This window comes from Vicia villosa, linkage group LG2 (assembly GCF_029867415.1).
Source record: "Vicia villosa cultivar HV-30 ecotype Madison, WI linkage group LG2, Vvil1.0, whole genome shotgun sequence".
Classification (NCBI taxonomy): domain Eukaryota; kingdom Viridiplantae; phylum Streptophyta; class Magnoliopsida; order Fabales; family Fabaceae; genus Vicia; species Vicia villosa.
The window spans coordinates 225,729,790-225,741,366 of NC_081181.1; the positions used below are offsets into that span (position 1 = coordinate 225,729,790).

General features: G+C 32.5%; 3 protein-coding genes across 3 annotated transcripts; 2 read left to right on the forward strand and 1 right to left on the reverse strand.

Moving 5' to 3' along the window:
* Nucleotides 1-1,497: 1,497 nt before the first annotated feature.
* On the reverse strand, nucleotides 1,498-2,474 carry LOC131654081 (ethylene-responsive transcription factor WIN1-like). The gene is made up of 2 exons (XM_058924494.1): nucleotides 2,271-2,474; nucleotides 1,498-2,177 (listed from the first exon to the last, which is right to left on the reverse strand). The coding sequence occupies exons 1-2, from the start codon at nucleotides 2,348-2,350 to the stop codon at nucleotides 1,727-1,729; spliced, it is 531 nt and encodes a 176-aa protein (XP_058780477.1). The 5' UTR covers nucleotides 2,351-2,474; the 3' UTR covers nucleotides 1,498-1,726.
* Nucleotides 2,475-3,846: 1,372 nt separating this feature from the next.
* Nucleotides 3,847-7,935, forward strand: LOC131654083 (uncharacterized). Its single transcript, XM_058924496.1, has 5 exons — nucleotides 3,847-4,004; nucleotides 4,418-4,531; nucleotides 5,416-5,495; nucleotides 7,073-7,197; nucleotides 7,612-7,935. The coding sequence occupies exons 1-5, from the start codon at nucleotides 3,952-3,954 to the stop codon at nucleotides 7,681-7,683; spliced, it is 444 nt and encodes a 147-aa protein (XP_058780479.1). The 5' UTR covers nucleotides 3,847-3,951; the 3' UTR covers nucleotides 7,684-7,935.
* A 1,981-nt stretch (nucleotides 7,936-9,916) lies between these two features.
* LOC131654082 (embryo-specific protein ATS3B-like) lies at nucleotides 9,917-11,303 on the forward strand. Its single transcript, XM_058924495.1, has 3 exons — nucleotides 9,917-10,211; nucleotides 10,294-10,410; nucleotides 10,693-11,303. The coding sequence occupies exons 1-3, from the start codon at nucleotides 10,077-10,079 to the stop codon at nucleotides 10,966-10,968; spliced, it is 528 nt and encodes a 175-aa protein (XP_058780478.1). The 5' UTR covers nucleotides 9,917-10,076; the 3' UTR covers nucleotides 10,969-11,303.
* Nucleotides 11,304-11,577: the final 274 nt, after the last annotated feature.

Below are 11,577 nucleotides of genomic sequence, written 5' to 3' on the forward strand. Positions count from 1 at the left end.
TTTCAAAGGTACAATTATGTTGCTTTCGTATTTATGCTTTGAATGTGGCTGAAGGGTTGCAGACTCAGAAACAAAGACATTCACATAGGTATTCAAAAGTAAAGGGAGTCAAAGGTGGTTGGAGAATCACACTTGTGATCTTGTTAGGCTAGTGAAGCAAAAAATATGGTTGGAAGAAAATAGATTCAAGTGGAAAGATAAAGGTTCAAACGTGTATTGAACTTGATCAAGGTTGTTGAATAATAATTTCAACATGTTAGAGAGCAACAAGGTGGTTGATGGATAAATTAACATCACCATAATTTAAATTCAAAGTGAATAATTGTAGAATTATATCTTAAAACCTTAAGTGTTGAAAAGAAGGAAATTATATTTCAAGACTTTCAGAAACTAAAATTGAAGAAAGTCGTAAGGAAGCTGAAAGGTTGATGAAGGACGATAGAGCCGTGAACCAACAGGCCCGACCTAGGCAAATGTAGTAGCTAAGGGGCACGCTTATAGGTGTTCCAAGCAATTCCAACGAGAAATCCGACAATCTCCCGCAAAATCCAATCAAATCTCAAATTTTTAATCATCGTATCAAATTATCTTGATCAAAATTTAAGATTTTGCTGGATTTTGTGGTGTCCGTGCTTGCACACGGAAGGTGCGAGGCTTGTCACAGACAGTCACGCCATTGGAATCAGAGTTTCGATCGAAGTTTTCTCGCAAAACTTTGGCATTCCAATCATCAAATCGTTCATTGGTCGAAGATCAAAATTTGATAGAATTTTGCGGTGCCCTTGCCAGGCCAAACACACGTCTGGACCTGGTACGGACGTCCGAACCTGGTAACGGACGTCCGGATGGCGGAGTCGGAGTTGCATTGAATTTTTCCCGCAAAACCCAATCGAATTTTGACATTTCAATCATCGAATTGTTCTTGGATCGAAGATCAAAATTTGAAAGAATTTTGTGGTGCCATGGCCTGGTCACAGACCGTCCGAACAGTAAAATCCGACGTAAAATTTTGTCTTGGGCAAAAACACCATGCACGCGGCCAACGGCCAAAATTGACATTGGCGCGCGACAGCGTCGAGGGTCCATGGAAACTTAATGTGTTTCAACCTATCAACAAATTCTATTAGTGTTTTCACAATATATGACTCTAGGCTTAGAATGAGTGCTGGCATAATTTTTCCTCTTTTAATAGGTTCTGTTTATTTCTATAGGAAATTTAGAGTCCATCATCTTCTGGCATACATTGTTAATTGTTAATCTGAGCAACAACGTAACCAGTATGAAATATTAAAAATAGACTTAGAAAACCAAAATCCCTTAGTGTTTTCACCCATCTGAGTCTCATACCATCAACAATATTGATTGGTGGATGAATGGCAGAAATCAGGACCAGATGAAGATGAAGGACATGAGAGAGATGACAGAAGAAAATCTGTTCTCTTCATTAAAATCATAAGTAAAAATTATGCATGGAATGAAACCATAGAATATCTCCAAATTAGTTAACTAAATATATATAATTTTTTTAATAGAGAACATAAAATTATAACTTTAGCTTATAGGCAGTTACACATGTGGTAAACTAAACAGTAAAACACAAGATATGAATCATCATAAAACACACTCCTACATATGACAAACAAACAAAGACAAGTACAAACATCATGGAACTTCAAATTAAACTCTCCTTTCAATGAGTCCCACACATGAAAGAGAAAGCATTGATTTAGTTTCTATTGAGAAGTTCTTCTATCATCTGCAAAGCAACTTTCTGTTCATCATCCAAACCATTCTTACATAATTCCTCTTCTGGCTTTACTTTCTCAGCCACAGAATCACTTTTCTTCCTTTCTAACTCAACCATCATAATCCAACTTGATTCGGAACGAGGACCCGCGCCTTTCTGCCACACACCGAAGTTCGAATTCTCTGCATCAAGTCTCAAGCATGTGAGTGAAGGTGAAGGAAACTTGCAACACTTCCTTAACTTTGCACTAAGAACCGCAGAAAACGCTTTCGAAGAACTTGAACTCGAACTCGAAGATGAAATTTTATTTTCCATGTTAATTGGAAAGTTGGTTTTTGCAGTTCTTCCACTCATCAAAACTGCTGCTTCATCATATGCTTTAGCAGCTTCTTCAGCTGTTTCAAATGTTCCTAACCACACCCTCCTTTTCCTATTCACACCACCATATAAAATACAAACATGCATTAATATGAATTTTTATTAAAAATTTTATAAAGTAAATAAGTGAGAGTGAGGTTAATACAATAATGGATGACGAATCTCAGAGACCCAAGAGCCCCAATGGCGTTGCCTGACACCTCTGAATTTCTTTGATTGTACCATGTTGGTTTAGAATTATCTTCCCTCTCTAGCTAGGTATATGAGGGAGAGAGATGGAAAGAGAGATGTGAGAATTGTGTGAGTTGAAATGTGGAAATGATAGAACAATTTAAGGAACTTTTGTGAACTTATTGCGATAGTATAATAGTGTGACCACTGGCTACATAGTAAATACAAGCCAAAATGATCAAATTATACATTACCTTCTTTGTACTTTAGATGTTGACATTGCAATGAAATGGCTTTAACATATATAGTAGGGCTAGCTAGGGGTTATGATACAAGTTTAAGGAAATCACACAAGCTTCTATGCTTTGTCAAGAATGTTTGGATATAAACCTTAGACTAATATATAATTGTATTTATCATATTTGGTTAGTGGAATGAATTAACAGCTTCAACTCTATATTTGAATACACTTTGATGTAAAAATAATCCATATACATATTGATTTGGAGATGTTTGAATTTTTTTTAATAGAAACAATTTGTTTTTATAGAATAGTTCTAACTTAAAATATAGATTTGTAAGTTTTGTCATCAAACATGTTCTAACTTAAAAGTGGGCCTAAACGGGACGAGCATACACGTTTTTACCGATGAATGATATGATTTCTAACTTTTCTCTCTGAGTTTAAAACATTTCTCTTTTTACTATCTAATAATTTAATGGCCAAAATTTCACCCGAATAATTGAGATATCGGGAGAATTTATATCTCTTAATCAAATATTCATATACAACAACTGAGCAAGTTTAATAAAACTGAATGATAGTTTATGTTTGGAATTTTTAAACGAATCTAACAAAATAAAAAGAAGTGGAGTGAAACTGAACACAGTGAAATAAAATAGATAAAAGTTTCATTCTATTATTTGAATATTTTAAGACAAGACACAGTCATTTTCTAATTCCACCTTAATCAAGAGGTAAAAAAAAATGTTACCAATGAAAGAATAAAATAGAATAAATATTTATTAACTCGGATCTACTCCATCCTAATTTAACTAATGCAAACAAGACGATATGAAATATGCATTAAAAATGTAAAATATTTTTATACTGTCATTCAATAAAAACATGTATTTGATAAAATCACGCTTTTATTTTTAAAATATTGATATGACTTGACAAATTTAAAGATTTTAATTTCATATATATATTTTTAGGGTTAATAGAATTTTATTTTAGGGTTTATATATACCTTTAAACACTAAACTACATAAATAATAGAATTTTATCTTAGGGTTAAATATATTTTTGATCTAATAAAATTATCAATTTTGAGTTTTAGTGTTTATAAAAAAATGATGTTTTAATTAGTTATGCATATAATTTTAGTCTCTGTAAAAAGACCAACACATCATATAAAAATAATTTTATAAAAACTAAAAGATGACTTTTTTTTATTGGGACCAAAAGTCAAACCTTGGGATAAAAAACATATTTAATTCTTTTATTTCATTTTAAAAGACTCCTTTCCATTGTTCCTTCAATCCAAAGAAAAGAAAAATTATTCTTCACAAGGGTATGTAAGTAATTTTAAACTCGTCAATTTAACGACGCCGGTAAACAAACTTGAGATAGATTTCAGAGCGAAAAGAATATGATCCTTGCGGTGCTGTTTGCGAACGCCGAGGGCAATATCCTCATCGAACGGTACTCTTCCATCTCTCTCTGATCTACTAATTTCCTCATTTCTTGTTTTGTTCATAATTTTCTGCAATTTGTTTGATCTGGATGCTGTTCGAACTTTCGATATTGGTTTTTCTTGATCTTTTAATGGATTAGACTAACACACTTGTTAAGCATTTTGAAAATCAAATCTTTTATAAGTATACATGGTTAATCCTTTTAATGCTTTGGCAATTAACGAAATTAATAGATCATATATATCATATATTTAGGGATTTTGATAACCTATTTTGATGTTAAATTGCTAAATTGAGGATTGGTTAGTGTTAGTTAGATTTATACCTAAGAGTAATGTGCTAAATTGCTTCACTTTCTATTGAATTGGATTGAATTGAGTTGAATGGTATTAGCAGAACTTAGTGGATTTATGATTGCAGTTTTCATGGAGTTCCTGCGGAGGAGCGACTACACTGGCGTTCTTTCTTGGTTAAATTAGGAGCGGACAATCTTAAGGGTATAAAAAATGAAGAACTTCTAGTTGCTTGCCACAAGTGAGTATATACTCTTCTCTCATTTGTATGTCATGTATGAATGTTACTTTATATAATAGCACTCTGTAACTTTATCTGATTCTGAACTTGTGGGGAACTGGGAAGGACTAGATTTTGGTTACTAGGAGTGTAGTGGCAAGGTAAGTGGGTTGTTGAATGTGTTTATCTGAATCATTATCAATTAAGTACTATGACAATGATCATTGTAGTCAAGATTGAGTGCTGGATCGTAGGATCTTATGTGCGAAGGATGCCTCAGAGTGATATGATTAGAGAAAGATCGTTTTCGTCGCCGGTGTGGTCAAGATCAAGCTTTTTGAAGCAAGATCGTAAAAAAAAAAAACATGCTTGGCCTTTTTTGTTAGGCCTTAATATTATTTTATTTTTCATGTTTTTGTGTCTGTGTGTATGAGTATATATGAATTTGCCATTTTTCCCTTCAGTGGGATCTTACGTGTCGTGCTAACTATCCGAGTTTTACGATCTTTCACAAACCGACCGATTTTACTTAAGATCTCATGCTTGACTACATCACTGATAGACTTTGTATAGTTTACATTTGGGCTTTCTATTGCAAAAAGATGAGAACAGAGTGAGTAACAGTAGTTGTTTACTATGATATTTCAGATAGTGTAATCCTTAATGGAAAATTTGGAAATGAGTCGTGGAATAGGAAGCTAAACAAATGACATGTGAACTTGTCCAATCAAAATCAGGAATAGATGTTACAGGATTCTCGAGGAAAAAATATTGTTTGATTATTTGCTAATTGTTGTTCATTCATATTCCTTCATTTTTTAAAGTTATGTCTCATACATATGTGTTGAAAGAGTTTTCCTTTTTACATGGTGATTTAGTATTTTACTTCTACTTATCTTTATCAGGTCTGTTTATATTGTATACACAATACTTGGAGATGTCAGTATATACGTTGTGGGGAAGGACGAGTACGATGAACTTGCTTGTATGTATTCTATGAACCAATCTTTTGTATACAATGATGGTAAATGGTAAAATAAAAGTAAACAAATTACTCATCTCAGGTGTTAATGCTGTAATAAGGAATTGCAGCAATATTTCCTACTTGCTGATGGTAAAATTGAACAAGAAATGAGTCACTTAAGTTGTTGATGCTTGAAAATAGATATTCTCATTTTTTTGTATTGAAGTCTGATAACAACCCCACATCTTATTAGAAAGAAATAGGGACAAACCCCAATTAAAAAGATAGTACACTGCAGAACTTTGGCGGGTTTCATCTGCTTATACCCAAAGTCCATAATTATAACAAGATATCACTCCCTCCACTTATTTACAGGTAACAACTTTATTTCTTTTAATTATCTCAGCCCAACAAACTAACCTTCTCTATAACAGTCCTTACATACATCTAGTAGTAGTCCCTCCCTCTCTTCCCAACCTTGTCCTCTAGGTGATCAGTTTGGTAAAATATTATTCCGCCAGGGTCCACCAACTTGCATATTAAAGATGATAATGTCTTCTGATATCTAGCAATTGGATGTCTTTTATCTCAATAGCTGCATCAACATTTGTAAGGTTCTTCATTGTTTTTGTCCTTGTCTGCAGTTCTATTTCTTGGGTGTCATCATTGAGACATCAATTATTCTACCTCCTAACATGTTGATTATTTTCTTGACTTATCAAAGAAGTTTGATTCTTCTATGTTACTGTTGTGTCTAGCACTCTAGCACCCATGGCTTTGCCTCTTTTCATGTTGTCAATTGGGTTTCCAAGAATCTCGTCCTTCTTGCACAATCTCTTTACAATGTTACTGTTGTTATTTGATGTACATCCACAACTGTTGCTCCATTTCCTTTTCTTTCTATTGTCTTCAATTCTTGCAAGCTTCTCGTCGCATCACCCCCTCAACCCACCATTCTCATTTAGTCATGAAATGCCTCCTAGAAAAAGGAGCTATTAATTAAAGATGGAAACCTTCCCTCATATTCCCTATATTAATAGAAGATATACTAGCAATTAAAGGATACTCTTGTGGTGTTGGAAGCATGACATTACATTTTAAATAACATAATGGAAAAGCTAGCAATCAGTGAACTAGTAGGGGTACTTCTTAGAATCTAAACTTAGTGGACACTTTTGTCTAACTTTCCAAGAAAATAAAAATAAAAACATTTACTTAAAAGACAAAGTTATTTGTTCATGGTAACAGTTGATGTCTTCAGCATTCATAATAATACCAAGTGACTCGAGCATATTGTTAACGGTTGGAAATTGAAATTTTGAAAGAAAAAAAAGTTCATGTTATAAGGCCAATTCTACAGTGCACAGGCGAGATAAGTCTTGCACCATGTACATGGTTGTTTCTAGCATTGGATCAATAAGTCTCACCATTGGATCAAATGAGATATGATTAGATTTATTGATCAAATGGTAGAAAACAAAATCGTGCATGGTGCAAGAATAACTTGTGTACATAAGGAAAAGCCTATTAAAGCTGTCAAGAACTTTAGTAACTTTATGTCGACAATACTAATTTACCAGTGTTTTGCTTCTATCCAGTGTCGGAGGTGATCTTTACAATAACCTCAGCTGTCAAGGATGTATGTGGGAAGCCCCCAACTGAGCGCCGTTTCCTTGATAAGTATGGAAGAATCTGCTTGTGTTTGGATGAAATTGTATGGAAGGTGAGAAGACTTGGTGGACAATGTTTAGTAAAAGATCACAGCTAACTTTTGAAAATGTTCTCGGTTTACTCATTCATTCTACTTACCTTAGACATCGTTTCTTGACATTCACATAGTGTATGTCATCACATGCATCTCTATAGTTATTATAGATATTGTTATTTGATGTTAATTATTTTGCATGAGACTCGTCACATTATGATTATCTTCTTCTATGCACATGAAATGACACCCCATCTAATAAGAATAAATGGGAACTGAAGCATAAAAACAGACGGGTTCCCCCCATATTTTATGCAAAACTTGCTACTTTGTCTCTGTTCACTATACACACTATCTTTTTGCATTCCATTGTTGCAAAGAGGAAATTCTTCTTGATGTTGTGCTTACATATTTTGTGTGTATCTTTTGAAGGGATATTTGGAAAATACGGAAAAAGATAGAATCAAGAGATTGATAAGGTTGAAGCCTCCTACTGAGTTCTGAATGAGAAATTCTGAGGCAGTCATTATAGAATCAGTGGTTTGAGTTGTGTGTTGAGCATCTTGTGCTTAGAATGGCATGTAACAGAAGCCAGGCAAAAACCTCTAGGTATGATATTCTATTATCTAATATGGTGCAGGTGAGGATTTTGCTTAGCCCATAAATACTTGTATTAACATCAACATTATTGATTAAACATTTTGTCATGTTGTAACATCTATATTGTTCATTTTATTCTACCTTTACCTTGTGCAATGTGTATTTTTTTCATTCTTTCTTGGTTTGCTCTTCTAAGTATACTTTTGTTTGATGAGACATGCTTTTTATTCCAATGGTGATTCATGTACCAGATGTTGACATGCTTGCTTGCTGCTTTAAGCTTCTTTTATTTTAAAACATTAAGACAAAATTTGGGAACCTATATCTTCTTGGAAAGAAACATAAAGGTTTACAGTTACTACTGGTTTCAATCCCAGAAACCCTTGTGAGATTATATCATAAAAAGGCAAGTTCGTATGTTGACAAGTGATGTTGAGTAATCTTTTTCCTTCTCCTGATTCAGCACCATATCTAGCATGCTCTAAACGGCCGCCAAATGCTACATAGACATAGAAAATTAGGTTTTTTTTTTGTAATTTAAGTTTGCAAGTTCATTGCTGAAAAGGAAAATTCTTTGAAGACACATTTTTTCTAAAATTCGAAACCAAACCGAGTGGTACGGGCAAAGAATTAAATCACAATATTAGGGTTTAGGAATTTAGTTGGACTTATACTCTAGAAGCTATCTAAAAATGGTGGCCATTAAAGTGAATAGAATAGGATCCCGATATATAATGATATTCCTTTCCATGGAACTAACTAAGTTTTGACAGTATCTAATGCTTCCAATTTACTGTTTTAAAACTATGGATTTTAAGTGCATGGAACTTTTGCATAAAAAAGAATGTGCACAGAAATTTAAACCGAGGCATGATTCATTATGCTTTTGTGTTTGTTTACTACGCACGAGTTTGGCGAGGCGACAGATAGGACCAAAAACAGCTTCTCGACACGTGATTAACTTTTTATTTCAGGTTATATAAGTCTATCTCATAGTTTTAAAAATTGGACTAGACATTAAATCAATGGTTTATTGGTGAGACTATTGAGTCATTGATGGAATTGATGATTAAATCGAGTAACTCAGTTAATTAAATTGGTTTTTAAAACAAAATTATATAATTATTAAACTAGTTGAATCGAAAAAAAAAATCAAGACACTCATCTCATTTAAAATATAAATCTAAATAAATTTTAAATAAAGTCTAATTGCAACGTTAACTAAATAATAAATTAACGTGTCTAATAAATCTAAAGGAAAAAAAATTGTTTAAAATAAATTTTGAACAAAATATATTTATCACTGAATTTTTCACTTATTTTTTTTCACTTTTTAAAGTATATCACTAAATTATTTTATCAAAAATACTATTTTAAAAGTTACAATTGAGTTAAACATATTTAATTTTTTAGTATTGCTATTTAGTACAAAATAATTTAAAGAAAAAATGTAAGAATGCATATGTGTCACTATTTTTAAATTAATTTTAAATATAATTTTCTTTTTAATAGGGATTATGGAATTGTAGTGATAATGAATGGCTGAGAATTATTCTTACATTTATTGTTTTTTCATTTTTTTTATTAATAAACATTTTTCTTAATTTTTTATTATTTATATTTAAAATTGATTCTAGCAATTCTCTCCTTGGGTGATATTCATTAAATAAATAATTTTTTAATGATCTATATTATATAAAAATCATTAAAACTAAAATTGAATTATAATAGCAATGACAGTATTTTTCAACTTTAACAAATAATTTAAATATTTACTATAAATCAAAATCAACTTTTATATTAACTTAATCGAGTATAAATTATTAGACAATGTTAACTTGTGCAATATATATATATATATATATATATATATATATATATATATATATATATATATATATATATATATATATATATATATATAAATTATACAATGACATTATTAAATACTTGAACTTTATATTTTTGACCGTTGTTTTCAACACAAACTTTAGTTTTCATTTTACAAATTAACATCATCCCAAATTATTTTATATCTAATTTACTATAAATCAAAATGAATTCGTTGAAAGTCAATGTGAATGACAAAGCATAACAATAACAATAAATACAGCTTAAGCATTAATCTAATCACCCTTGTAACAAGGGAATTGAACAACGAAGAACTTACTAGTTAAGACTCGAATATTGACCCTAGCCACCTACTCAGTACTCACCCAGTTGTCGTGGCTACCATAAAACCAACCAAAACCCATTCCAGCGGTACCTCCTACAACCTATTCTCTCCAATCATAACCATGAAATCTCTTACCTCAATCCTCTTCTTCTCATTCTTCATTATCGCCGTCTTCTCAGAACCAACACCGATAACCACCGCTTCCGATCAGCCTCAACCTAATCAATCTTTCAACCCCAACCAAATTCAAACTCAGGTACCGAATTATGATTTCTAGAGAAGCATTTTCAGATCTTGTTATTGTAAAATCTGAAATGAATTGAATATGCATGTTGCAGAATGCTGTTGGAGCAAGCACTTGTGCTTACACCGTCACTATAAAAACAAGCTGCAAATCTCCATCTTATACCAGAGATCGAATCAGTCTTTCGTTCGGCGATGCTTATGGATATCAGGTTCCATTTCCGCCAATCATAAATTGCATAATTGTTTCAAATATTTGATTTCAACTTTAACTACCTGAGTTCAGTTGAACTGATTCGACTCGATTAGATAAGAATTGGATCATCTTGAACTTAATCATGAATCAAACCAGTTAAACTATAAAATTAATTTGTTTTAGAAGCTTAGGTTTGAGCTCAAATTCGGAAAATTAATTTTCGAATTTTTGAATTGGTTCGATTTATTTTCAGGCGTATTGTGAAAATTAATGAGTTGGTTAATTGGTAATGGATCAGGTTTATGTTCCGAGATTGGATGATCCTAGTTCAAGGACATTTGAGAGATGCTCTACGGACACATTTCATGTAAATGGACCATGTACGTACCAAATATGCTATCTGTATTTATACAGAACCGGATACGATGGTTGGAGACCAGAGAGTGTTACAGTATCTACCTTTAACTACCCACCTGCTACTTTCTACTATAACACTTTCATTCCTAATGGCATTTGGTATGGTTTTGATAATTGTCGCACTTATTTGCCAACCATTACCGCAGCAGCAATCTAGTGGAACTTGTTAGCCTGTGGGCCGAGGAATAAATAATGATAGTTTCTTCTTACTCCCGCATTTATCAAGCTCGCAATTTGCTTGGATTACAATCCAGACAAATTGCGTGTTTTGAGAAATGTTGGAGATGAGGAGAAATTATCGGAAATAATATGGTTGGTGTCCTACTGTAAAACCCTATGTTATGTGGGGGCTTATTGGACCTTGTATAAGCCCTTCATGAGGGGTTTTCTATATATGTTTGTAGGTTTTGCTGTCTGTATTGTTATTCCACGTTATATACTATGTGATATTTTGAGAGACTGTTTTTATGAAGAAGTTTCTTTTTTTGTTGAGTAGTTATCTTTCAAAATTCGTTAAGCCTAGTGAACATGCATTGAAGTACGAAGGTTCCAAAGTTATGTCCAAACCTCATATTGTGCTGATTGGTTAAACTTTTGAGGAAAATCAGACTTTTTGCATTATCTTGTGGATTGATAAGAATTTTTAGCAGAAAAGTACCTTTTTTTTGGTGAGGACCCTGAGTTATGATCTATTTGATTTGAAATTGAGAAGGGTAACTTTATGATCTGGAAGGCTCTAATAAATAGAAAAGTTACATTAGTTAAT

What these genes read in the sequence shown, in the direction of transcription:
- LOC131654083 (XM_058924496.1), top strand. Translation starts at nt 3,952, where the DNA reads ATGATCCTTGCGGTGCTGTTTGCGAACGCCGAGGGCAATATCCTCATC. An exon ending in GGCAATATCCTCATCGAACG is followed by an intron (nt 4,005 to 4,417) that starts GTACTCTTCCAT and finishes TTATGATTGCAG; the next exon opens with TTTTCATGGAGTTCCTGCGG. An exon ending in CGAGTACGATGAACTTGCTT is followed by an intron (nt 5,496 to 7,072) that starts GTATGTATTCTA and finishes GCTTCTATCCAG; the next exon opens with TGTCGGAGGTGATCTTTACA.
- LOC131654081 (XM_058924494.1), bottom strand. Translation starts at nt 2,350, where the DNA reads ATGGTACAATCAAAGAAATTCAGAGGTGTCAGGCAACGCCATTGGGGC. An exon ending in GAGATTCGTCATCCATTATT is followed by an intron (nt 2,178 to 2,270) that starts GTATTAACCTCA and finishes TGGTGTGAATAG; the next exon opens with GAAAAGGAGGGTGTGGTTAG.
- LOC131654082 (XM_058924495.1), top strand. Translation starts at nt 10,077, where the DNA reads ATGAAATCTCTTACCTCAATCCTCTTCTTCTCATTCTTCATTATCGCC. An exon ending in CCAACCAAATTCAAACTCAG is followed by an intron (nt 10,212 to 10,293) that starts GTACCGAATTAT and finishes TGCATGTTGCAG; the next exon opens with AATGCTGTTGGAGCAAGCAC. An exon ending in GCGATGCTTATGGATATCAG is followed by an intron (nt 10,411 to 10,692) that starts GTTCCATTTCCG and finishes GTAATGGATCAG; the next exon opens with GTTTATGTTCCGAGATTGGA.